Source organism: Schistocerca nitens, chromosome 4, assembly GCF_023898315.1.
Source record: "Schistocerca nitens isolate TAMUIC-IGC-003100 chromosome 4, iqSchNite1.1, whole genome shotgun sequence".
Classification (NCBI taxonomy): Eukaryota; Metazoa; Arthropoda; class Insecta; order Orthoptera; family Acrididae; genus Schistocerca; species Schistocerca nitens.
Window position 1 is genome coordinate 223,453,107 of NC_064617.1, and position 27,820 is coordinate 223,480,926.

A 27,820-nucleotide genomic window follows, 5' to 3' on the forward strand; every position below is an offset into this window, starting at 1 on the left:
ATAGATTTTTCTGTGTTTACTTGAGAGAAAATGTGAACAAGGAGAGGAAATTAAGTAATGGTCTACCACAGTGCTCCGTATCAGACCCTCCATTATTCAAACTACACATCTCTGTTCTCCCAATACCAGGTCAACAAAATTCTGCTCTGAGGACAATATTGCCGTTGCTTGGATCTTGAATGAGCGGAGACAATTCTCATATAAGATCTGGCCATTGTGAGCACCTATTTTAGAAAGTGGCGACATAAACCCAGTATGAATAAAACTGAAGTATGTACATATATCTGACAAACAATCTATTGTGGAGGTCAGACTAAAACTTAGTGGAAACACTCTTTGCCATAACAAGTACCCTAAATACCTTGATGTCACCTTTGACCACACACTTTCAAAAAAAAAAAAAAAAAAAAAAACATTTGAAAATAGTGCTGCCAAGATAAAAACTCTTAACAATATTATTCAAAAATTGTGTGGAATGACGGAGAGCTTCAGCAGCTACCTTGCGTATATCATCCATTGCGCTGGTCTTCTCAGCAGCCAAGTATTGTGCCCCGTTGTGGCTAAACAGCTGCCACACCAACTTGACATCCAGTTGAACCACACTATGTGGTTAATAACTGGGGCAATCTGTCCAACACCAATTTATTGGCTTCCTCTACTGAGCAACATCTATCCACCCACAATCCACAGAAGCGAGGCGTTGCTTAGGGAATACTGCAAGCTCCAGGAGAATCTGGATTATTCGCACAGGAAAACATACCAAGTTTACGATGAAACCCACCGTTACAACAAGAAGAATGGCTAGATGCCGGTAATACTAGAGTGAGAGACCTGTGGGACCAGAGCTGTCAACTTACTGAAAATCCTGAAGATTACACTTTCATATAAAAACATCTTGAAAATAGTGCTACCAAGTGAGTGATTTTGAAAGTATAACTGTGGTACTGCTGGCATAGAAATCAACAGGAAACTGGGTCAGATTGACAAGAGCCCGCACTGGGCATGGCCGATGTGCAGATTCTCTTTTACAAATGGGGTGCTACAGAGTCTCCGGTTTGTGACTGTGGGGCTCTGTGCCAGTCAGTCAAGCATATTAGAAATGAATGCCCCTTGCGTTCCTACTAAGGAGTTGGAGCAACCTCGTGAAAAATGATGATACAACTCTTATATGGATTAGGAAGCTAGATATTGACATTTAGTTAGTTTTATATGTAGTTTTGTATTTTCATATTCCTGTTATACATAGTATTACTCCCCTTGTGGGCCCAAGGGTTAGAATAGACCCGAGGTATTCCTGCCTTTTGTAAGAGGTGACTAAAAGGAGTCTCACACCTTTTGGCCTTTAAGTGATGTCCCTGTAGGGTTTGACCTCCATTTTTCAAAATTGCATCGTGTCCATTGTGCATACAGATCTTTAGCCCACTTTCTTCAGTGGTTAGCACACTGGACTCGCATTCGGAAGGACGACGGTTCAATCCCGCGTCCGGCCATCCTGATTTAGGTTTTCCATGATTTCCCTAGATCACTTCAGGCAAATGCCGGGATGGTTCCTTTGAAAGGGCACGGCCAATTTCCTTCCCCATCCTTCCATAACCCGAGCTTGTGCTCCGTCTCTAATGACCTCGTTGTCGACGGGACGTTAAACACTAATCTCCTCCTCCTCCTCCTCCTCCCACTTTCTTGTCGTGACATTGCAGTCCCGCTCATCCTCCATCTCTTGAGCGAGGACACCTTCGTGAGTGCTTTTTCCTCCACCCACTATGCAATGTCATTTTCTGCGTCAACGATGAACATAGAATTCTTTGCACCTCATATTCAGCATGGTAGCCAGTCCGTTGTGGGGCTGCCATGTACCGTGTTGGTTGGAGCCCCCTGACTACACAGGGATCACTCTGCTGGTGCCTGCGCCATTAACTCACTATGTATGTCAAGGAGTAGATGCCTGTCACCCTGGGGCATCGGTACTCCCAGCAATGTCCATCGTGCCAGGTGGCCTTTGCCGCGGCTGGGTGGCACTGGTTGGGAGGGCCACTGGTGCTGGTGCTCAAATGCCAGCAGTCTCTAAGCGTTCCAAGTCTCGGTACAATGCAAGGAAGTATGATCCTAAATCGTTCCCCTCCCTGGCCACACCATGGGAGGAATGCCAGGCTAAGGATGCCAGCGAACCTTATTTGCCTCTGTACCTCGTAAGTATGAGAGCTGATGGGGACTCCTTTATCTTGGTGAAGCCTCAGTTTTTTGTAGAGCATTTAGAGGACAAGTTTGGGGAGCTGGAGGGCTTGTCCAAAATGCGGTCAGGGTCAATCTTGATAAAAACGGCATCCTCTGCCCAGTCACAGGCATTACTTGCTTTTGACAAGTTGAGGGATGATTCCATTACCATCACGCCTCATATGGTCCAGAGTATTATCTTCCACAGGGGCCTTCTTTTGCAGTCTGATGACGAGCTGCGCGCCAACGTAGAGCGATGAGGAATTCATTTCATCCGGCGCGTCCATCGGGGTCCAAGGGATAATCAGGTTGCCACCGGTGCATTCATCTTGACTTTCGAGGGTGACACATTACCCAAGAAGGTCAAGATGATGGTCTAACGCTGTGATGTCAAGCCATATATCCCTCCCCCAATGCGGTGCTTTAAGTGCTGGAAGTTTGGCCATATACCTTCCCACTGCACTTCCAGCATCACATGTCAAGATTGTGGACGTCCATTCCATCCCAATACTCCATGTGCCCCACCTCCCATCTGTGTCAATTGCAGAGAACATCATTCCCCTTGCTCACCATACTTGCAGGACTTTACAGTGAGAAAGCAAAATCATGGAATACAAGACCTTGGACCGAGTAACCTACACTGAGTGCCTATATCCCGTGGCTATGATCTCCTCTTATTCCGTCGCTACAAGAACACTTGTAGCCCCATCAGTTCCACGAGTTCCAGTTGGCTCTCAGAACCGGAAGACTACACCTGCCCCGTTTATGGGGGGGGGGGGGTTCCTTGCCTCCCTGATGCTCCCGCACCACCTACCTCAGGAGCACTGTCACCCCAACCATCGGGGTCACCAGTCCCCACTTCTCAGCCGGAGAAGTGTAAGTCGTCTTCAGCTCCTCTCGCTATGAATGGGTCCCATGGGTCCCTACCTTCCCAGGTTTCTGCTAGTGAGAAAGATGACACCTGGAAGTGACTGAAGAGCCCAAAAGCAGCTGGTTACAGGGCTTCATCATCATCCTCAGTCCCAGAGACTGAATCAGTGAAGTCCATCCAGCCAGAGAAACCCAAGGATCAACGAGAGAAATCCTGAAAGAAGACCCCTCAAGACCAAGGGAATTTCGGTGGCACCCTCACCACCACTACCTACAAGCTCTGAGGATGAGATGAAGATTATGGCGTCTGTTGAGGACCTAGATCTCGCCATACCCTCAGACACAATGAACATAGCCTGTTCAGGAAATAAGTCAGTGGTAGCAGTTGACGCCGAGGCTTAGACTGCCTCATTGAGTGTTTCATGCCTTCCCAGTCTCACGATCACATCATCCTCCAGTGGATTTGCGGCAGTATTTTCCTCCACCTGGCTGAGCTACGGCAACTGTTAAGCTTTACGCCTGCTTTCTGCATTGTTCTCCAGGAAAGCTGGTTCCCGGCAGTGCAAACCCCTGCCCTTCGCAGCTACAGGGGATGTTACAAGAACCGTAGCAACTGTAATAGAGTGTTAGGTGCCTCTTGACGCTGTGGCTGACAGGATATGGACGACGCAGGAAATAACTGACTGCAGCATATATCTCTCTCCAGATGGTGCGGTACCCCTGAATGTATTGGCTGTACTGATTGATCAACTCCATAAACCTTTCCTACTTTTGGGAGATTTTAACAGCCATAACCTCTTGTGGTTTAGCACCATGCTTAGTGGCCATGGCAGAGATGTCGAAAATTTAATGACATCCCAACTCAACCTCAACCTCTGCCTCTTAAATACTGGGTCTGCCATACACTTCAGTGTGGCTCATGGTAGTTACTCAGCCATTGATTTATCGTTTTGCAGCCCAGGACTCCTGTCTATCCACTGGAGAACACGTGATGGTGTGTATGGCAGTGACTACTTCCCCATCTTTCTGTCACTCCCCTGGCATCATGCCCATGGACGCCTACCCAGATGGGCTTTAAAAAAGGCAGACTGGGTAGCCTTCACCTCTGTTGTCACCTTTGAATCTCCCCCACGTGGTGCCATCGATGTTTTGATTGAGCAGGTCACTACAACAATAATTTCTTCGGCAGAAAAAGCGATCCCTCGTTCTCTAGGATGCCCCCTGCGAAAGAGAGTCCCTTGGTGGTCACAGGAAGTCGCAGAGGCTATCAAAGAGCGTCTCCCCTTCTTTGTATGCAGATGACTTCTGCATTTCATATTGCTCCTCCAGTACTGGTGTTGCTGTGCGGCGCCTACAGGGAGCTATTCACAAGGCACAGTCATGGGCTCTAGCCCACGGCTTCCAGTTTTCAGCTGTGAAGTCGTGTGTCATGCTCTTCTGTCAGCATCATACCATTCATCCGGAACCTGAACTTTATCTTAATGATGATCCACTCACTGTACTGGAGACATATTCATTCTTAGGACTGGTTTCCAACGTCAGATTGACTTGGCTACCTCACCTTCGTCAGTTTAAGTGGGAGTGCTGGCAGCACCTCAGTGCTCTCTTCTGCCTGAGGAACACCAACGGGGGCGCAGATCACTCTTGCTGCTGCAGTTCTACAGAGCTCTTGTTCAATCCCACCTTGACTATGGGAGTCTGGTTTATGGTCCAGCGGCGCCCTCAGTGTTACGTTTACTCGACCCAGTTCACCACTGTGGCGTTCACCCAGGGACAGGAGCTTTTAGAACAAGTTCAGTGACCAGTGTCCTGGTGGAGGCCGGAGTCTCTCCATTGCGGATCCAACATGCACAACTGCTTGCCAATTATGTTGCACCCATTTGTACTTCACCTGAGCATCCAAATTACCATCTCTTTTCCCACCCGTGACCGTTCATCTCCCGCATCGGCAGCCCGGGTCAGGGCTCATGATTGCGGTTTGCGTGCGATCCCTTCTCTCCGAACTGGAGTCCTTCCCTTTACAACCTCTACTTGAGGTCCATTCCCATACACCTCCATGGTGTACACTGGCCGAAGCTTTGTCTGGACCTTTTGCATGGCCCTAAGGACTACATTATCCCCACTGCACTCGGCTGTCACTTCCTCTCGATTCTTGACATGTTCCGGGGCTCTGAAGTTGTTTACACCAACAGCTCGATGGCTTTGCCTACGTCCGCAGAGGCCATATTGAACAGCATTCCTTGCCCACTGGCTGCAGTGTATTCACTGCAGAGCTTGAGGCCATATCTCGTGCACTTCAGTACAACCGTTCCTTTTCTGCTGAGTACAAGGTATTGACCAGTGCTACCCTCGCCATCCTTTGGTAGCAAATATTCGGGAGTCCATCTCTGCCCTGGAATGGTCCAGTCGTTCAGTGGTGTTTGTGTGGACCCTAGGACACGTCGGGATCCCCGGCAATGAACTTGCTGACAGTCTGGCCCAACAGGCTACGCGGAAACTGCCCCTGGAGATGGGCATCTCCGAAACTGACCTGCATTCTGTCTTAAGCCGCAAGGTTTTTCTGCTTTGGGAGATGGAGTGACATAACAGTATGCACAACAAACTGTATGTCATTAAATAGACGGTGAATGTGTGGAAGTCTTCCCTGCAGGCTTCTCGCAGTGAATCAGTTGTCCTTTGTTGCCTCCGCATTGGCCATATGTGGCTCACGCATGGTTACCTCCTCCGTCCTGAGGACCCACCTCAGTATCGCGGTGGCTCCCAAATGACAGTCGTCCACCTCTTGCTGGACTACCCACTTTTAGACACTCTGTGACAGATTTTTAACTTTCACAGCACCCTACCTTCAGTGTTGGTTGACAATGCCTCAACCGTAGCTTTAGTTTTACGTTTTATTTGTGAGGGTGATCTGAGTTTTAGTGCATGTCCTTTGTCCCTCTGTGTCCTTGGCGTCTCCTTTTTTATTCCCATGGTCAGCCAGCCATGGTAATCTGTTCCTGTTTCTTCCATCTCTCTGTAGTTTTCTTGTCCTGTTTTGTCCATTGTAGTGTTTGTTATCCTTCTGTCATTCTTCTGGTTCTTCCTTTCTGCTGTTATTGTGCTGTATGTGTTCTTTGTTTTCTTCCTTCTCTCTGAAAATTGCGTTACTGGGAACAAGGGACTGATGACCTTGCAGTTTGGTCCCTTTCCCCCCTTTTAAACCAACCAATCAACTATAATATTACTAATGTCGTATATCTGTAATTTAAACTGCATGTGAACCACACAAATAAATAAATAAATAACCATAGTAAATATTTTTAGCAACGAAGTCACTAACAATAACTGAGTTCTCTGTGTTTGCCTTAATACATATCAAACCTTTATTCATAATTTATAGTAATAAACATTGACAATTCTGTTAACTGTTTTAAAATTCCTTAATCATAGGGGAAATGCTGACCTCTATTTTCAAACGTTCCTTTAAAAAGGAAAATCTTTCAGAATTGTCCCAATTTAATCCTCATAAACTGGAAAGATGAATGAAATAAGTATTAGTCTTCAGTGGTGTTGAGAAACAGCTAAACTAATTAAAATTGAACAAAGCTCGGGGCCCAGTGAAAGCCTGTCAGATTCTATAGTGAATTTGCAGATGAGTTAGTTCCTCTTCAAACCATAATCTGTTGTAGGCCTCTCTCATGTCACACCCATTTACAAGAATAATGGTAGAAGTGATCATGACATAATGAAAACTTTGGATCAAGGCAGTCAGGTAGATGCATTATTTCTTTATATCCAAAAAGCATTTTAACTCAATACCATATCCACACTTATTGTCAGAAGTACTACCATATGGTGTATCAGTCAAAATTTGTGAGTGGGTTGAGGATTTTTTTTTTTTTTTTTTTTTTTTTTTTTTTTTTTTTTTTTTTTTTTTTTTTTGCAGGGAGGACACACAGGTTATCTTGGATGGAAAGACGTTGTCAGATGTAGAAGTAACTTCAGGTGTGACCCTTGCTGTTCATATTGTCATGTTGTATATTAATTACCTTGTGGACAATATTAATAGCACCCCTGATTTTTTGCAAATGATGCAGTTATCTGTAATGGATTACTGACCAAAAAAAGCTGCATAAATATTGAGTCAGATCTTGATAAGAATTCAAAGTCGTGCAAAGATTGGGAACTTGCTTTAAATGATCATAAATGTGAAATTGTCCTAAAAAAGTTGGAATCAGCCTAATCACAAATACGTGAAGTGGAAAGACCACATAGGTTCAGTTGTATGTAAAATGGGTTGAAGACTTCAGTTTATTGGTAGAATACTGGAGAAATGCCGTCAGTCTACGAAGGAGATCAATACAAATCACTCATGCGACCTATTATAGAATATTGCTCAGGGTTGTGGGACCCACCCCAATTACGACTAACTGGGGTTACTGAACACATGCAGTGAAGGGCAGTACAAATGTTCACAGGTTTATTTGATCCATGAGAGAAAGTCACAGAGATTCTGAAGAAACTGAACTGGCAGACTCTTGAAAATAGGTGTAAACTATCCCGAGAAAGTCTACATGCAAAATTTCCAGAACTGGCTTTAATTGATGACTCTAGGAATATACTACAACCTTCTATGTATTGCTCACATATGGATCACAAGGACAAGATTATACTAATTACAGCACACACAGAGTCATTTAAACAATTATTCTTCCCACACTGCATCTATGAATGGAAAAGGAAGAAACCCAAATAACTGGTACAGTGGGACATACCCTCTCTCATGCACTTCCCCATGGCTTGTAGAGTACAGATATAGATGTAGACCAGAAGCCGTGGTCTCTAAGGCAATACAGCTTTTTACTGTCTCACTCATCTTCCTCTAATTTCTTTTGTTGTCTCAACTGGCAGAACACATTTTGCCATAGCTAATGGTGCTCTTTCTACAGTTAGTGCACATTCTCACTTCTGTTGTAGTCTCGTCGGCCTCTGATGTAACCAGACTTTCTGACTTTCAAGGTTTCTGAAGTTTCAGGTAATGTGGACATAATACCTGTTGGAAATGATATAAAGTATTCTTTTTCATTTTAGTATTGTTTGTTGTTTCTAAGATATGTGTCATGTCTCCATCTTTCCATGCCTCGTCTCAAGAGTTTGTTCATGGTAAATTATCTCCAATTCACTACTTGCATCATTAAATGAAACGTGCTTGACACAACTGCACTTTTTTTTTATTTCTATTTTCTTATAATTATTTCCTGGCTCTGATTTGGCTATCGGTTATGTTGTACTTGTGTGAAATACTTAACCACAAAAATACTAAAATGTGAAGGTTGTTTTTTTATGGTCTCTCTGTCATGTGTTTCCTTACAATAATGTAGCTTTCATTTATGTAGAAATAATGTGCCACACAAGTCATCACAGTACTTTTTTTTCTCCCCTCTACTGGTGAGGGGGGGGGGGGGGGGGGGGGGGGAAGGTGGACACCTGGTTTCAAATACAGCACTTTTTAAAGGGCCTCCCATATTTGTGTTTTTTTGTGCACTCTGATACTTATGTAGTGGTTTTCTACACCATTTGTTTCAATAATAGGAGCTGTTAAATATGTGACATGATAAAAATGTGCATTTGTTTAATTTACCATAAAATGGGAACACTTCAGTATCAGTAGTCATCCTCTCGTATTTTTAATAAATACTGCCATTTAAACTCTGTGTAATTCTGTATATTTACAGGACGTGTCTCTGCAAAAGCAACCACTAAAAAAGTTTCACGTGAATTGCACAGAGAAGAAAGACGCAATCAAGCCATGCAATTACGGCAAAAGAAACGTGAAGAAATGCTTCTTAAAAAACGTTTTTCATCTGGTGTCGGCAATAATCACCCTCTTCTACTATCAGTCGTGCCTTTATCAGAAAAAATTGATCCATTAGGTGTGCTTGAGCTTCTTAAGCAAGCTGATTCTGATGCTGTGATCAACAACAGTTCCACAGGCAATGTTCATATAAGGTTGGTTTTATGTTGCATAGATCTTTTAAGTAGTTAATATGAGTGTGTGTGCATGTGTATAAATTGGTCTGATAAGACTTGTCAGAAACAGAATAGCACAATGACCGTCAGATTGAGTGTATCCTCATTCCAATTCTTTCTACAGTTGTTGTTTGTTAGGTTAACCACTTTTTGTTAAATTCTTCAAATTTGATTACATAGTGAAATATAGATTCCATTGCTATTTATAATTATTTTAGGAACACCATAATGCACCATAGATAAGCAAACATGTTTATGGTGTCACCTACATGCATTTGTTTTGGTAAAGGATCCAACTACACAATACTCGTTCAGGAAAGGACACTATTCAGTGAAATTAATGTGACCACCCGGCGAAAACCTTTGGGAGTGCGGACCATTGCAGGACTTGCAGGAAGAGACTCAGTGAGGTTCTGGTAGGTACCAACAGGGACGTGTAGCCCTGCCGACTCCAGTGTTGTGGCCACCTGTGCAAGCTTTCACAGTTGAGGATCCATGCCGTGAACAGTCTGATCGAGGGGGCTCCACAGATTCTCATTTGGGTTTAAATTCGGGGAGTTTGGTGGCTAGGGGAGTATGGTAAACCCAGCCTGGTGCTTTTCAAACCACACAAATACACTGCAAGCTGTGTGACATATCACGTTGTCTTGCTGGTAGATACCATCGTGCAGAGGAAAAACAAAAGGACATAGTCCCTAAAGATAGATTCATAGTTGTGTTGATCCATTGAGCATTCCACAATGACCAGATTGCTCAAGCAACACCACAAAAACATTCCCCAAACCCTCATGCACACAGGGTGTTTGCTTTTAGACATTTCACACTACACGCCCACGGCCATCTGCCTGATGGAGCATAGGAGGTCTATTCAGAAAATTCCAGAACTTTTTCCACAAAACTTTTCTCCTCTTACTATTCACTTATTGTTCATGGCGTCCTTTGAAATACTCCCCTCCACAACTGATACAGCACTCCCAACGCCGTTTCCATTTCTGGAAGCAGTCTTGGTACCTCTCTTGCTGGCTGGTGCAAAGTTCCGTCTGGAGATTTTCTTTTATCTCATCTATCATTGCAAATCTTTGTCCTTTCAACGGAGTTTTATACTTTGGAAATGAAAAAGAAGTCTACCGGGATGAGGACATAGTCCCTAAAGATAGATTCATAGTTGTGTTGATCCATTGAGCATTCCACAATGACCAGATTGCTCAAGCAACACCACAAAAACATTCCCCAAACCCTCATGCACACAGGGTGTTTGCTTTTAGACATTTCACACTACACGCCCACGGCCATCTGCCTGATGGAGCATAGGAGGTCTATTCAGAAAATTCCAGAACTTTTTCCACAAAACTTTTCTCCTCTTACTATTCACTTATTGTTCATGGCGTCCTTTGAAATACTCCCCTCCACAATTGATACAGCACTCCCAACGCCGTTTCCATTTCTGGAAGCAGTCTTGGTACCTCTCTTGCTGGCTGGTGCAAAGTTCCGTCTGGAGATTTTCTTTTATCTCATCTATCATTGCAAATCTTTGTCCTTTCAACGGAGTTTTATACTTTGGAAATGAAAAAGAAGTCTACCGGGATGAGGTCTGGTGCGTATGAAGGATGAGACAGACAGTGATTTTGTTTTTTGTGCAATAGTTGTGCACCAACAGGGATGAGTGTGCAAGTGCCTTATCCTGATGCAAAAGCCATGAATGGTCTCTCCACATTTTCTTGCAACCATTGCAACATGTCCCAATAGTACCATCAACTGACAATTATCAGCACGGCATTGACATTTGACCTGACCTGACAAGCTGCTTTTTTGTCTTGGAGAACCTTCCCCGACCCAGTGTGGAGATTGAACCTTGGTCTCTACGTCATAACCTTAGACCCATGTCTCATCACCAGTTATGATTATCTTAATGAACATCTCGTTCTCATTTGTGTGATCCAAAAGCTCTTCACAGATTACAAGGCAAAGGTCTTGGGAGCAACACGATGCATTCCAAGATGCTGTGTCAGGATTTCATGATATGATCCAACTGAAATGTTACATTCTTCTGCAATCGCTTGGACAGCCAGTATTTCATTGGTGTGCACAAATTTGTTGATGTTTCCGACATGAGCGTTGTCAGTAGACTTCGAGGGGTGTCCTGAACAAGGATTCATCTTTTAACTTGCATCCAGTCATTTTTAAACCGTGTGAAAAATTTGTAACACCAAGTATGCCTTAAACACTCATCACTGTTGGCTTCCTGCAGCATTCGGTGTGTCTCTGTGAAGGTTTCCTTGAGTTTCATGCAAAATTTAATGCAGACACATTGCTCCTCTAACTCTGCCATCTCGAAATTCGCAAAATGTGTGACACAATGTTCTACTCAACACAGCACTAAACAATAACTAACAGACATACAACAATGAAAACAACCAATCTTTGTCAGTATAATTTAATTGGATGGATAAAAATCCACTCACCAAGTGATGTCAAGCATTCCCTCCCATACAGCCTTGGCATTTGAGGCAAACGTATTTGTTCGGATGACGACTCTTTACAGCAGTACACCACTACTCTCATCTCAGCCTTCACTGGATATAATTACCCTATCAGCCTAGTTCAAAAGCAAGATTTTGCTGGCCATCACATTCAGTCCTGGTGTTGCTGACCCCTCCCAAAAACAACTTCGGAGCACATCACTGGTCACTCAGTATTATCCTGGCCAGTTACTCCAACAAGGTCATTACTTCCTAAAATCGTGCCCTGAAATGAGGTCCATTCTGTCTGAGATTTTGCCCACCCCACCTAGAATAGCTTTTCGTCACCCTCCCACTCTCCGCAATATTCTTGTCAGATGCTATGCTCCTTTACACTCATCTCCTACTGAGACCGTCCCCCCACTGCAAGACTTGCTCTATGCACTCTCCTACTACCAACTATACGAGTCCTGTAACTGGCAAAATGTATACTATCAAAGAGAGAGCCGCTTGTGAAAGGACAGATGTCGTATACCATCTGTTATGTAAACACTGTTTGGCCTTTTACATCAAAATGAGTTAGGATGAAGTTAGGATGAATGGGCATAGGCAGAGGGTGTATGCTGGTAACACACAATATCCTGTTGCAGAACATGCTCTACAACATGACAATCATGACCTCGGTACCTGTTTTCGCCACACGCACCATCGGGATTCTTCCCCCAGACACCAGTTCTCAGAACTCCGCTACAACATGTTCTTGGTTCTTACCACCCACCTAGCCTTAATTTACCTCTCCCTCCCTCTCCCTCCCTCTCTCTCTCTCTCTCTCTCTCTCTCTCTCTCTCTCTCTCTCTCTCTCTCTCTTCCCACCCCACCACCCCCTCCCCCAACTCTGTTATGTACAATGGACTCAGCTTTTCACTCTTATTTACTCATTCACGATGTTTTAGCAGTAATCTCTGTCCTGCATATTAACCCGTCTTCCACGTTTAAGCTCTCAAGTTTTCAAATCTTGTCCAGTGCAGTCCCCAATAACCAGTCTTTCCTTCCCATCTTGTCTGAAAGTCTCCCTGTTGTGTGGTTCTGAAATCTACTCCTTTTCCTAGACCTCACTAGTCATTTTCTTGCATCCCTCTTCCTTCCCCTTCAATCTTTCTGCCTGAAGAAGGAGCCACTTGCTCTAAAAGCTTGCCTGATATAACCTTATTTGTGTGTGTGTGTGTGTGTGTGTGTGTGTGTGTGTGTGTGTGTGTGTTCGGCCACCGCTTTGTCAGTAGATTTTTTTATCTTTACATTTACATTATATAAACATAAAGCAATGAAATTTCTGGCAGTTTCATGTAAAATACAGGTGTGTGCATGGATGCCAACCGCATTTCGCTCCAACACATCATTGGCACGAAACTACAAATGTTCTGGAATTTTTTGAACTGACCTTGTAAACTGAAAAGACGTGTCACTACTCAATGGACCGAGTGAGGTGGTACAGTGGACTCACATTCAGGAGGACGACGGTTCAATCCCATGTTCGGTCAGCCTGATTTAGGTTTTCCATGATTTTACTAAATCACTTCAGGCAAATGCTGGGATGGTTCATTGTCTGGGCATGGCCAGCTTCCTTGCCCATCCTTCCCTAATCCGATGAGACCAATGACCTCGCTGTTCGGCCTCTTTCCTAAAATCAACTCTAACCCAACCACTCAATAGACGTCCAGTTTTGGTACTGGCATGCAAATACCAGCCTTCATCACCAGTGAACAGCAGTCAGCGTGAGTGCATGAACCAGGTGCCTGCTGGGGAGGCCTGTACGTAGCAACATTCGCCGAGTAGTCATTGAGGAGAAGAGACTGTTGGTATCCTCCTGGTTTGTCTTGGCAGTCAGTTGCTCAACAGTCGCATGTCTATTTGCCTGTTCACATCACTGCAGCTGTTGTTCCCCCGTGTCATCTATGCCCCGTTGTGCACAACAGTTGCCTCATAGCCAGTTTTGGATAACGCCATTGTGCCATGAATGATATACTTCAACCACGGTGGCATGTGAATAGCTTACGAACTTACCTCTTTTGGAAATTTTTTCACCCTTGGCCCGAAACCCAATAATATGCCCTTTTGGACGTCAAATAAATCACTCCATTTCCACATTACAACAATGACTTTACTTTTTTCCACATACCCCAACACATTTTATGTACTCTTCACTGCTAGGACTGCCAGCAGCTGTCTGTGAGTGGTTATTGCATGTTGTTGTCAAACAGGCGGCGGTCACAGTTATGTGACTGAACTGTGTTTGATCAGGTATATTTCTTAAGTGAATGGAGTGAGTGTATGCACATTAGCTTCCATTGACAACAGTAGTCTGTGAGCAGTAATGGTTCAAGTCACTCAAGAGAGATAGAGGTGACCTTGTGAGTATGATAGTTATAATAAAAATTAAAGTACGCAACTCTATCCTACTTTTGGAACTATTAAGGAAGGAGAGAAGAACAGAGTGGGGAAGATTAAAAAGGAAGGACAGGTCACTAAGACCCCAGGATGAAACCACCTGTGATCAGAATAAGGTAGCTATGTGTCTGTTGGCAGTACTAAATATTTCCCATCGTAAAAGGAATTACAGGCGAACAATTCTGTTACATTATTAAATAGTATTCTCGATTAAATTTTACTGTTAATACAATTAAGTGTGTTATTACACATTCCTAAGACACCAAGAAGCTATATAAATGAGTTCCCCATGAATGCACTGATGCATCTCCTGTAAACATTACATCTGTAGACAAATTAAAGACATAATGAAAAATTCATTCCAGTACACTTCATAACTGCTAGACATTGCTGGAGACCTGAAAGTATGTCACAATGACCTAGTGATTGCCAGGGGTACATTTTACTGCTTTAAAACACCATCAAATCCTGTATGTCAAGCATAATAGTGCAGAAATTTTGGTTTTGTACGGTGAGACTCTGCCTCATGTACTGTGTACACAAATTTCTTCCAGCTGACTACCATGTTTTAAGCTTTAGAAATAACTTACTCACAGAGAAAAAAATATCTCACTACAAATACTTTTGGTTAAATTATATGGGATACTTATATGTAAATCAAAGTATAAAGCTACTCTGATGCTTTTCTCTTAGTACTACAATTATAGACACATAAAAAACCAGTACTGACTTTTAGAGGGCCATGGTATTGCTATATTCGACTGGTGTTACTGAAATTTTAATCAATTTGTTATTGATACTTATAATTACTTTAAATCACACAACTAATAATAATATAACCAGTGCAAAGATGAAATCTGTATAAAGTATATCCTAAACCTATAGAGTTACATCATACAGCTAATAGTGACCTTATAGCTGTAAGAAACATATGGTCACAAATGAGTATTTTTGGTATTATGAGCGGGGCATGTGGGCTATTTGTTTACAAAGTGCTCATGTTTTATAGCAAACAACTTCCTGCCACATCAATACTGGTGGTTCCTCCTTGAAAATAAATACATGATGAATTTTATGTGCCCATGGTGGAGTTCAACACCTTTAACATGTAGTAATAGATGGAGCATTTTGCTCATGAAATGAACTTTTAGACATGCAAGTATTTACATATGCTACTGTATTGTGCAACAGGATGTAGTGCCAGGAAAGCTGAACAAATATAGGGAGAAAGGGTGTATAACACGCATCAACCTAATTTGAAGAAATTTACCACTGTAGAGTAGAAACATATGAGAAAATGAGTCATTCAAGCTACAGAGAGCCGGACAGATATCTCAGTAAACAATTACTCATATAGTAGCAGTTGAGGAAATAGTGTTTATTCTTGTATCATGTGGGTAAGCTTCATCACTAATTATGTGTCAACTATCTCATGAAATGAACACTTTGAAGGGTATGGTGGTCATAAACAACACGTCAAGCTACGGAACCAAATTATTTTGAACCGAGAGTATGTAGTTGTTTAAAAGGTATATTTTATCTGACATTATAATGTGTGCTTAGTGACTGGCAGTTGTCACTTAGCTTTGTATCCTTTGCTGTTTGTTCGGTTGTTATCCTGAGGTGGGGCCACATTGTGCAATAGTCTGACAAATCCAAACCAATGTTTATCTTGAAAGTGACGCTGTACAAGTGTGTTATTGAGGTAATGTACGATATCAGCTGTGTTTCCGTTTTGGTTAATGGAAGTTACAGGGATTGGAGACAAATTCGGGAACACCATGAGAAATGTATGGTTGAACACAAATGTGGATGCTAGCCAAGCCTGCAGATTGTGCTGTTATATTTGATCATGAATGGTAGCTATGCAATGTCCTCAATAAGTTGCAAGAGTTAGACACGGTCAGAACAGTGCCTTGTGTAGTTATGAGTATATTATGTCAGAGCTATGTGACTTCAGATGTGGGTAATTTGTTGGTGCTCACATGGTAGGTGCTTCCATAACCAAAGTAGCTAATGTGTTTGGAGTTTCAAGAGACACCATATTGAAGGTTTATATTGCGTACAGAGAAAGTGGAAAAAATAATCATCTTCTATGTCACAACATGGACGAAATTGTGTGTTGAACAATCATGACAGACAGTCATTGAAAAGCATTGTTACAAAAAAAATAGAGGACAACAGCTGCCAAAGTCACTGCAGAAGTGAATGTCACACTCACAAACACCTTCAGCATAAAAAAAATAAAGAGAGACTATTAAGCAGGGGTTTGCAAATTGAGCTGGAATCCCAAAAGCACTCGTCAGTGGTGCAAATGACCGTAACTGGAAAACATGCTTCTGAAAGACTTTAAGTCTGGTCTGTGGAGCAATGGAAGAAAGTAATTTGTTTGGATGAGTCTTATTGCACACTGTTTCCAGCTTCTGACCACATTTGCCCCAGGAGTGAACCATGGTGGGGATTGGTTGATGATTTGGGTGGCCATATTGTGGTATTCCATGGGTCCCATGGATACTCTGAAGATACATTACCGCCAAGGATTATGTGGCCATTTTGGCTGATAATATCCATCCCATAGTATAATATTTTCTCTCCAGTGGCAATGCTGCTTTCCAAGATATGGCCCTTGTTCACATAGCTTGCATTGTCCAGGACTGGTTGTGTGAGCACAAGGATGAGTTTTTGCATCTCCTCTGGCCACCAGTCACCAGGTATCAGTATTGTTGAGCATTTGTGGTCTACATTGGAGAGAGGGGTGACTTATTACTATCCACATTCCTCATTAACTGAAATTGCTATGAATTAATGTCTAGCTTTGGGATACACCGGTTCCTGTCAGATCACCGAAGTTAAGCGCTGTCGGGCGTAACCGGCACTTGGATGGGTGACCATCTGGGCTACCATGTGCTGTTGCCATTTTTTGGGGTGCACTCAGCCTCGTGATGCCAATTGAGGAGCTACTCGACCGAATAGTAGCGGCTCCGGTCAAAGGAAACCATCGTAACGACCGGGAGAGCGGTGTGCTGACCACACGCCCCTCCTATCCGCATCCTCAACTGAGGATGACACGGCAGTCGGATGGTCCCGATGGGCCACTTGTGGCCTGAAGACGGAGTGCTTTTTGGGAGGATTGGAACAAGAAATGGCTCACTATGGCCGTTATGAACAAGCTACATACCATAAAACAATCCACAATTGCATGGCGATCTTCCTTCACCTTTCTCAAAGGGAACATGCACTGTCCATTCCCATTAATGTGATCATCTGTCATAAACCTGAATAATCACCTTTTACATATAGGATCTGTATTTATCCATTCCAAGATGACTGGGAGTTGTTTTGAATGTCAATGTTTTTCCTATGCCATATTAGGCATGTTAATATGTTGTGTTTATGGTGGTTCCACATTTTTGTCCAGACCTGTATCTTGCCAGTGTCTCACTCCACCACAGATTCCAATAAACATGCTCCATTTATAGATATCTGTCTAGATGACATCTCAAGTTACATGAGACAGCTTCATTCCACTTCTTGTGATGATAGTGGCTGTACTTAATTTTCCCAAATACAATATTACCTTAAGGTTGAATCAGAATATCTAGTGTGATTACCCTAAAATTTGTCCATAATATGTTTGAAGCCTGATTTAGGTAGCATTTTTTCCCCACAGTTTTGTCAAACTGCGTTACATGACCAAGTTAGGTGGTGTGATGTTGAAGGCACTCAGACTTTCATTCAGATGAGGAGTGTTCAAATCTCCAGCCAAGTATCAAGAGGTTTATCATGATTGTCATAAATTTGTTAATGTTGAATGGTGAGATGGGCTCCCTTGACAGAACACGGATGAAGGTGTTATCCATCTTTGTCAAACCCAAGCTTTTCCTCACTCTCTAATGGCCTTGTCGACAGAATATGAAACTCTGTTTTTCCTTCTTTCATTTTGCATCCTGAATACTGAAATGATTCCTCAATAAAGGCAATAGCTTATCTCACTTTTATTAATGTAGATGGTTGTGGCACTAGCAGTATTTCCTGCCACCTCTTGATGCCCAGCAAATATTAATATTTTTTTTGTTTTAATAGTTATTTAAGTGTTTTATGTCAGTATCTACATCTTGTATCAAGTGTTGCAGCTGTACACACCTTTTTGTCCCAGAATAGTGTACAATTATTGTCACTACTGCTAGAAAAGTTCAAGTGACATACATAAAAAAAAGTAATTGTATTGTTTTTGTCCTGTCTCTAGCATTCCTCGACTGAAACAGCGGTTTACTATAGTATGCCCAAGACATGGTGACTTGTATGGTGTATTGGATGCCTTGAAAGTATCGGACACAGTATTGTTTCTCCTATCAGCTGATGAAGCTGAAGGCTTAGATACAACAGGAGAAGTACTACTCACAGCTGCAATGGCTCAAGGATTGCCCACACCAGTTGTTGCTGTAACACATCTAGACAATGTACCAATTAAGGTATTTACTGATACTGTACTGAATAATTTTCATAGAAATTTTGATGAAATCAATACATAAAATTGTTTTTCTGTCTCTATAAATTGTCCCCTTGACTGCTCGTTTTAGCACCATGACCACTCTTTCTGGATTGGTTAGAAGATTTTTCTCGCTAGCCCTTCTGCTCTTCTGGTAATTGTTTCCCATAGGCAGCTCCCTTCATTTATTATTTTTAGTACAATTTCATTTCATTATCCATCAATTTAATTGTTAAAATCCCTCTGTACTTCCACATTCCAAATATTTCCAGTTTCATTTTTTTATGATTTTTCCCACAGTCTATGTTTCACACCCATACAAGACAATACTTTTGGCATTTTGTTCTAGAAACTTATTCTTTAATTTTGTGTCAATATCTGATGATGCCAACAGATCCACTTTTTTAAAGAAAGTTTTCTTCGCCTGCACCAATTTATTGTTGATGTCTCCCTTCTTTTGTCTGTCCTGTGTAACCTTCCATCTTAAAGATTAAAAAAAATTGTTTCCTTTCTTATAAGTTATTTCTAAGTCTGATATGTAAGAAGTCATTATTCTCCTTTCTGCTATTTTATTCACTTTCATAATTTTCACTATCTGTAACCCAAAATCGGTGCCAGCTAGTTCTACATTCCATTTAATATTTGTCATATGGTTTGCTTAGTTTTGAGTAGAAATGCAGTGTGTTATGGGAACCATAATACCAGTATATGTTGCCCTTGCACCTTTGTTTCTATTTTGAAATTTTCATCCTGTTCCTTCATTCAGGGTGTATACTACCCGGGACAACCAGGAGATCCGGGAAAAACATGGGAATTTATTCATCCGGGAGAAAACCTGGAAAACCCGGGAATTTTTTAGAATTCCGGGAATTTACGTTGTTTGTTTTTAGTTAATTTTTTTTTAATTTTGACTGGTAAGAATCGATACTCTAACAAAGGATATTACTGTATCCTGCTACTGCAGAATAGTACTGCAACAATAAAATGAGAATGAGAAAAAGTATGAAAATAAAACATAAATTGCAAAGGAAATGTGCCATATACAAAAACAAAACACAGTGCCCGTACGAGCTGTTTGCTAACAGCAAAATGCGACAAAGGCTTTAGGAAGACTATGTAATGCTTCATAACAACAAATTGCTTCCGATGAGCGTGACGCCACAACTGTCTACATTAAATGTGTTTTAGCAGTTACGAGCGGGCTTGTATCCATGCGCAGTTGAGTGGCGTATGAGGTACAGTTGTACCTTCTCCCCCTTCTGGCTACAGAAATGTGGCTGTTGGCTGTGTAAGGAGTCGCAGCAAGCAGCTAGATGCAATCGGGAAAAATTTTACTGCTGCACCCAAGCTGCCAGATTCATGCAGCATGCGCGCATCAGGCACGGATCTCTGAGAGGAAGGGGGGGGGGGGGGTATTGGCTAACCGAGGTATCTGACCCCCGGGAGACAATTGTGGGGGGAGGGGGGAGTGCCAAATTCGTATTCTTCGGGAGAAAAAACCTTGTTTCACAAAGCGCCTAGCATCCAGCCCACATTGGACTATCGATTACTCATATGATTTTGAAACTCATCCCTGTTGGTTTCTGAACACCCTCTGTACGTTGATTTCTGAATGAATCATAAGCTGATTTTTTAATGCGTGCATAGTGTACGTGATGTCTGACAGGGGAATCCTCCTCGCATCTAGAACTAAACTTTCCTGCAGGCAAAAGGGGACCGGGCTATACGAGCTGAGCGGAGTAAAGCCGAACGAGTGAACGTCAATTGCTGTCTGATTATATTGTTGATTGGGTTTGCAAATGATAAGCGTTGTTATAATTACTAGCGAAATCCTTAGTCACACTACCAGAGTGGAAATAAACGACTAACAGGAATAACAGGTAAGAAAGATTACGTACTATCTTCTCGGTGTATCCAAGAAAATAAAATTTTGTCAGAAAATTTTTGGCCAGATCGCTACACTAGTAAAGGCCAGTTGTACGGTCCCCGTCTAGCAGCTGCTTAAGTTCTATTCTGGAAGTAGGTTTGTACGAAAATATAAATGCCTAACCGGATCAGGGATAACTGAACCGGTGATTCTGGCACGGTTAGTGAAGTTAATTGGCATATAAGCTTTGACAAAGGCAAGAATAGTTCCAGAATTAGTCATGACAAAATTGTTTATTAGAAAGAGGAAGGAGACGAAACAGGGACGTCACACAAATTAGGGAAGATAATGACGATTCCAAATTTACATAAAAATGTCGTACTACTGCTTTTTGATCTCATGCTCGAAAAACTGGAGCGTATGCATGAAATGTGAAACTATTTTCTAATATAAAGCTTTTTGCTTGTAGTAGGCCTAATAGGCATTTTATGCTGGTCTTCATGAATTATATTCTGTCATGTTACAAAAACAGTCTCGTTTATTTGGTGTGTGTTACAATTTCTGCAGTGTTAGAAAGGCCTATTTTGTTTTATAAAGCATACACTGACAAAATAGGTGTAATCAGATCGAGAAACCACACCAGTCTTGGATACTATTTGTGTTAATAGCTTACTCAGTATTAGAGAATGATATTTCAATTTTTCATGTAGCAAAATGTTTGACTAACTTTGATGAGGTAATAGATTCTTTTGCAGAAAGGAAAGCACGCCATGTAAAGCTGTTGCAATATTAGAGAGAAAACAATGCTGGGAGCTAAGGATTGAATAAATGTGTAATGTCGTGCTCCTCTCTTGTCTTCACTGGTTTTATGTATCCTATATTTAATTTTATGTCACTTAAAACAGAAAGTTCTTAGCTAGCAGGCAATAAAGAGTGCAAATTTTCTGGAGTTCTTGTTCTCCCGATTACAAATAATTCCATCCAGTATTAATCGCAAGGTTTTTCTTTCTTTCTTCTTCTTCTTCTTCTTTTTTTTTAAAAAAAGAAGGGCAGGATGTCAAACCGGGCGACTGGGAGCAGGAGAGGCACCACAGGACATTTTAATTTCCACTGTCCTGATTATAGTTTGATGGCATCCAGTACAAAATATAAACATACATGCTTCAATTCCAGGGAGCGAAATACAGTGACGTGCGATAGAAGAATGCTGTGTGAAGAGAGGTGGCACTGCACTCTGGCACACTTAAGAGCAAATAACATGTCTTATATTTCCTCGGACATATGTATCAGACTCTTCAGAAAGATGTTCGCTACAAAATGAGCATATTTTTGAAAATTCAATTTTTTTAAAGTTCCGACGTCGTATCTCAAATGCTCGAGGGAGGGGGGCGGGGGTCTTAGTATTGCCCCGGTTCGGAAATATCATAGATCGGGGGCTGATGCGCAGAGCAGTTGGAGTTACAGTGGAGAAGTGTGTAGTCTCCACGTGACCCGTGTTTACATTTAGTGATTTTGCTCTTTCATCTTCGTTTACTGCTCTTACGTCAAATGAAAACAAAACGGATTTCTGTGGCCGGGAGCTATCAAGTGAATTAAAATACATTCACATAATTACGGAAGGCTGATATATGTTATTAGTTTCAGATTTTATTTATTTTTTCCACTTTTCTGACAGTCATGCATTAATCGCCTTGTAGAACAATGTAGTTATTTTTGTCTGTTTGCTAAAGAAATTTGGTTTTTATTAACCTTTTACGCTGAGGCAGTCAATGTGTTTGAAACGAAGTGTTTAGTTCCACACTATTGGCTAATTTCAACTGCTAGCTCCATTTCAAGTGCACGTTTTCATCTTCTAGCACATGTGGCATTACGCCATAATAAAGAATCAAAAATGAGTTAATACAGTACTGGTACTCCAAGAAAATTTACATGACGAAACCCATACTGAAAAGCTTAATATCAGGTTGAGGCCTACTTCATTGGGAATCTGGATATACGAATGTGCTCCTTAAGTATACACTTTAAATGTGCCATTTTAGTATGGTTCATGAAATTCCGATGCTTTTGGGGGATCCTCTGATGTCTTTTTTTTCTTTTATGACATAATGTAAGCTCTTTTAATGTTTTACACGTACGAACATACGGGCTTCCTGCGTCATAGCAGCTGCCAAAGTGCGGTGGCGCCTGTTATCTGACTCTCTCTGACAAATACTGAAACGAACCTATTTCTAACAGATCGCAGGAAAATATTGCGAATGATGGTTTGAAAAAAGTAAATTTCCTTTTACGCAAGGTGAACTATGTGCGAAAATGTACGGTGAACTTCTTAAATCACAGAGCGTTTGATGACGAGCCATTTAGAAGTATTTCGAGCCCAGAAGATCAGACATTCATGTCGTTATTATGAGCAAATTGATGTAGTGCTATGGGAATCTCCTCTGCGGTAGCTAATTTATTTGTGGAAAACTTTAAGGACAATTCATTGCACTCGGCTAAAAATTTTACTGGCACATTTGTGTGATATATCTTAAAGTGTAACACGCGCAGAAAAGATCGACATTATATGTGAAAACTTAGCTTCTCTTGCAGCTCATTAACCTTAGAGACCAATGTTATATGTGAAAGCTTTGCTTTTCTTGTAGCAACACTATGTATATTAATTTAAAACATTAACTTTCCCTCTTTCCGCGCTATTTAACAATGTTGTTGTTATTAGCTGACTACATCATGTGTGCTGGGATCTGAATATCCGCTGTCATGGACTGGCGAGATCACGTGACATGAGCTATGACTGGCTTACAAAAGCACATCACAATATCAATTACAGTGGTTCGGAAAGTAACATGCGGTGTTCGGTGAAATTCGAATTTATACTTTTGTAATACGTAAATATACAGCGTACATGTTCCTGCACATCAAAGAACTTTCCAAAAGAGGTTTTCTTCCCTGAGTTTCATTTTCTAAAGTGCCGAGAAATTCTTTGCCTGTGTATAAAAACACCATTCAAAAGGATTGATAAGTTTCACAGATCCGAGGGAAAATATACTGTCAATGAAACGGAAAAAGTCTGTTTTCATCCAGGATAAACTGTATTTTTAGCTGGGGAATCCGGGAATAATCCGGGAATTTTTTTTCCTTGTCTGCGTAGACACCCTGTCATTGCTTCATGGTCAAAAAAGTTAAAAATATTATGAGAGATGTTCAGTAAGTAATGCAGGCAATTTTTTTTTTTTTTTTTTCTAAAAACAGGTTGGATTTATTCCAGATTCTGATACATCTTATTATTCCCCAATCTTTTGGCTTCAAGACCTGTTTTTCAACATAGTCTGTTCAATTTGACAGCCATACGTCACCATCCACTTACTGCCTGCAGATTGCTTTCTTCATTGTCCAAACAGTTGGAAATCAGGTGTGAGATCCAGGTTATAGGGTGGATGAAGAAGAACAGTCCAATGAAATTTTGTGAACTCTTCTCATGTGTGGAGATCTGGGTTTTTTTGCCATAGAAAAGAAAAAGCTCATTTGCATTTTTGTCGTGACTAACATGCTGTCCACCTGCGGGTCCTGGGGTAAGAATACGCCCGAGGTATTTCTGACTGTTGTAAGAGGCGACTAAAAGGAGTTTCACATGTTTCGGTCTTTGTGATGGTCCCCTGTAGGGTTTGACCTCCATTCTTAAAAATTTTCCCGAAGAGTGAACCAATTGGGGAACGGCGCCTTACATGGCGCATTGTGGCCATCGTGCATTGATATCTTTAGCCCACTTTCTCTCCGTCGCATTGCAGTCTTGCTCATTCTCCATCTCTTGAGTGAGGACACCTCCCGGGGTGTGTTTCGACTATTAACTATGCAATGATGACCATGGACTTCTTTGCACCCGATATCCAGCATAGTAGCCAGTCCATTGTGGTGGGGCCACCATGTACCCTGTTGGTTGTAGCCCCCTGACTACACAGGGATCGCCCTGCTGATGCCTGCACTGTTAACTCCCCATGTATGTCAAGGGGTAGATGCCCATCCCCCTGGGGCATCGGGACTCCCAGCAACGGCCATCCTGCCAGGTGGCCTTTGCTGCGATTGGGTTGCGCCCGTGGGGAGGGCCATTGGTCGGAGTGGGTGGCATCAGGGCCGATCACACGTGATGAAGCATATTCCATCATCTCTTTGCTGGTGGTGAAACACCAGCACTCTTAAGCATTCACGAGCTCAATTCAACGCACAGAAGTATGACTCCAAATTGTTCCCCTCCCTGGCCACACCATGGGAGGAACATCAGGCTAGGGATGGCAGCGGATCTTATTCGCCCCGATACCTTGTATGTTCAAGAGCTGTTGGGGGGGAATCTTTCATGACGATGAAACCTCAGTTTTTTGTTGATCATTTAGAGGAGAAGTTTGGGGAGATGGAGGGCTTGTCCAAGATGAGATCGGGGTCAGTCTTCATCAAAACAGCATCCTCTGTCCAGTCACGGGCGTTACTCACTTGTGACAAACCGGGGGCTGTTTCTGTAACCATCATGCCCCATAAGAGCTTAAATATGGGCCAGGGTATCATATTTCACAGGGACCTTCTTTTGCAGTCTGACAATGAGCTGCATGCCAATTTAGAGTGGCAAGGTGTATATTTCGTCCAGCGTGTTCACTGGGGTCTGAGGGATAGTCAGGTTGCCACCGGTGCCTTCATCTTGGCCTACAAGAGTGATACATTGCCCAAGAATGTCAGGATGATGGTCTACGGCTATGATGTAAAGCACTATATCCCTCCCCCGATGCGGTGCTTTAAGTGCTGGAAGTTCAGTCATACGTATTCCCGCTGTACTTCCAGCATCACATGTCGAGATTGTGGATGCCCATCACATCCCGATAGTCCATGTGCCCCGCCTCCCATCTGTGTCAACTGCAGATAGCACCATTTGCCTTGCTTGCCAGTCTGCAGGATTCTCCAGAAACAAAGGAAAGTCATGGAGTACAAAACTCTGGACCGACTAACCTACACTGAGGCTAAGAGAAAATTTGAACGCCTGCATCTTGTGCGTATGACATCATCTTACACTGCTGCTACAACAATTCTGGCACCATCAGCTCTGCCAACCCCAGTCACCCCTCAGAGCCGGAAGACTACACCTGCCCCCTTGATGGTGGGGGGCATTTCTCTCCCTGTAGCTCCTGCACCACCTACTTCGGGAGCAACACCGCCCCAACCATTGGCGACGTTCGTCCCCCCTTCTAAGCCAGAGAAGCATAAGTCTTCTTTGGCTTCTCTCGCTAGGAAGGGGTCCCTTGGGTCATTCCCTTCCCTGGGTTCTGCTAGTGGGAAAGTTGACACCCGTCAGTGGCTGAAGAGCCCAAAAGCAGCTGGTCGTAGGGCTTCACGATCATCCTCAGTCCCGGATACTGAGACAGTGAAGTCCTCCCAGCCAGGGAAACCCAAGGAACAGCGAGAGAAATCCAAAAAGAAAACCCCTAAGACCAAGGTAATCGTAGTGGCACCCACACCACTGCTACCTACAAGCTCTGTGTCTGAGGATGGGGTGGAGATTTTGGCATCTGCTGAGGACCTAGATCTCACCAGACCCTCAAACACATTGGTTATAAACTGCTCAGACAATACGTTGGTGGCAGCAGGTGACTCAGGGGTATAAACTACTCCATTGAATGTCCATGTCTTCCCATTCTCATGATGAGGTCATCCTCCAGTGGAATTGTGGCATTTTTTTCCACCTCCTGGCTGAGCTACAGCAACTGTTAAGCTTTACACCTGCTCTCTGTATTGCCCTCCAGGAAACCTAGTTCCTGGCAATGCGGACCCCTGCTCTCCGCGGCTATATGGGATATAACAGGAACCATAGCGACTATAAACAAGTGTCAGGTGTATGTCCTAAACTCAGCCTCTAATGAAACTGTGCCCCTTCAAACCCCTCTTGAAGCTGCGGCTGTCAGAATAAGGATGACACAGGAAATGTCTGTCTGCAATATATATCTTCCTCCGGATGGTGCAGTACCCCTGAATGTATTAGCTGCACTGATTGATCAACTCCCTAAACCTTTCCTACTTTTGGGAGATTTTGACGCCCATAACCCCTTGAGGAGTGACACCGTGCTTACTGGCCAATGCAGAGATGTCGAACTGGCTCTTAAGTACTGGGGATGCCACACATTTTAGTGTGGCTCGTGGTAATTACTCCGCCATTGATTTATACATTTGCAGCCCAAGAATACTCCCATCTATCCACTAGAGAGCGCATGATGACCTGTGTGGTAGTGACCACTTCCCCATCTTCCTGTCACTGCCCCGGCATCAGGCCCACAAATGCCTATCCAGATGGGCTTTAAACAAGGCAAACTGGGATACTTTCACATCTGCAGTCACCGTTGACTCTCCCCCACATGGTAACATTGATGTGATGGTTGAGTAGGTGACTACAACAATCGATATGTGGTGGAAAACGTGATCCCTCCCTCTTCAGGGTGCCCCAGCGAATGGCAGTCCCTTGGTGGTCACCGGAAGTTGCTGAGGCAATTAAGGAGTGCCAGCGAGCTCTACAGCGCCATAAGCGGCACCCTTCCCTGGAGCACCTCATAGCCTTTAAGTGGCTCCATGCCCTCATTCGCCAGCTTATCAAAAGATGAAAGCAGGAGTGTTGGGAGAGATATGTCTCGACCATTGGGTCGTCCCAAGTCTGGACGAAGATCAGACGTCTTTTTGGGTACCAGACCGCAACAGGTGTCCCTGACATTAACTTCAACGGCATGTTATCTACCGACGCAAACATGATTGCTGAGCATTATGCTCGAGCCTCTGCATTGGAGAATTACCCCCCAGCCTTTTGCACCCTCAAACGGCGGTTGGAAAGGAAAGTCCTCTCGTTCGCTACATGCCACAGTGAACCCTATAATGCTCCATTTAAAGAGTGGGAGCTCCTCAGTGCCCTTGCACATTGCCCGACACAGCTCCTTGGCCAGATCGTATCCACAGTCAGATGATTTAACATCTCTCGTCTGATGACAAGCGACATCTCCTCATAAACTTCAACCGGATCTGGCGTGATGGTGTCTTTCCATCACAATGACAGGAGAGTACCATCATTCCGGTGGTAAACCCGGAAAAAACCCACTTGATGTGTATAGCTATCAGCCCATTAGCCTCACCAATGTTCTTTGTAAGCTACTGGAACGTATGGTGTGTCGGCGGTTGGATTGGGTTCTAGAGTCAGGTGGCCTACTGGCTCCATGTCAGGGTGGCTTTCGCCTGGGTCGCTCTACTACTGATAATCTTGTGTCCCTCGAGTCTGCCATCTGAACAGCCTTTTCCAGACACCAACACCTGGTTACCGTATTTTTTGATTTACGAAAACTGTATGACACCACCTGGCGACGTCATATCTTTGCCACATTATACAAGAGGTATCTCCGCGGCTCGCTCCCAATTTTTATCCATAATTTCCTGTCACTTCGTACTTTCCGTGTCCAA

The 27,820-nt window shown here is 42.9% G+C and overlaps 1 protein-coding gene across 1 annotated transcript in view; it reads left to right on the forward strand.

Annotated features, from left to right (window-relative positions):
* Window positions 1-27,820, forward strand: part of LOC126252765 (pre-rRNA-processing protein TSR1 homolog) — an 84,037-nt gene that overhangs the window by 10,028 nt on the left and 46,189 nt on the right. The window contains exons 2-3 of the mRNA XM_049953690.1: window positions 8,796-9,069; window positions 18,241-18,466. Coding sequence (XP_049809647.1) covers window positions 8,796-9,069; window positions 18,241-18,466 — 500 coding nt within the window. The remainder of the gene's footprint in view (window positions 1-8,795; window positions 9,070-18,240; window positions 18,467-27,820) is intronic.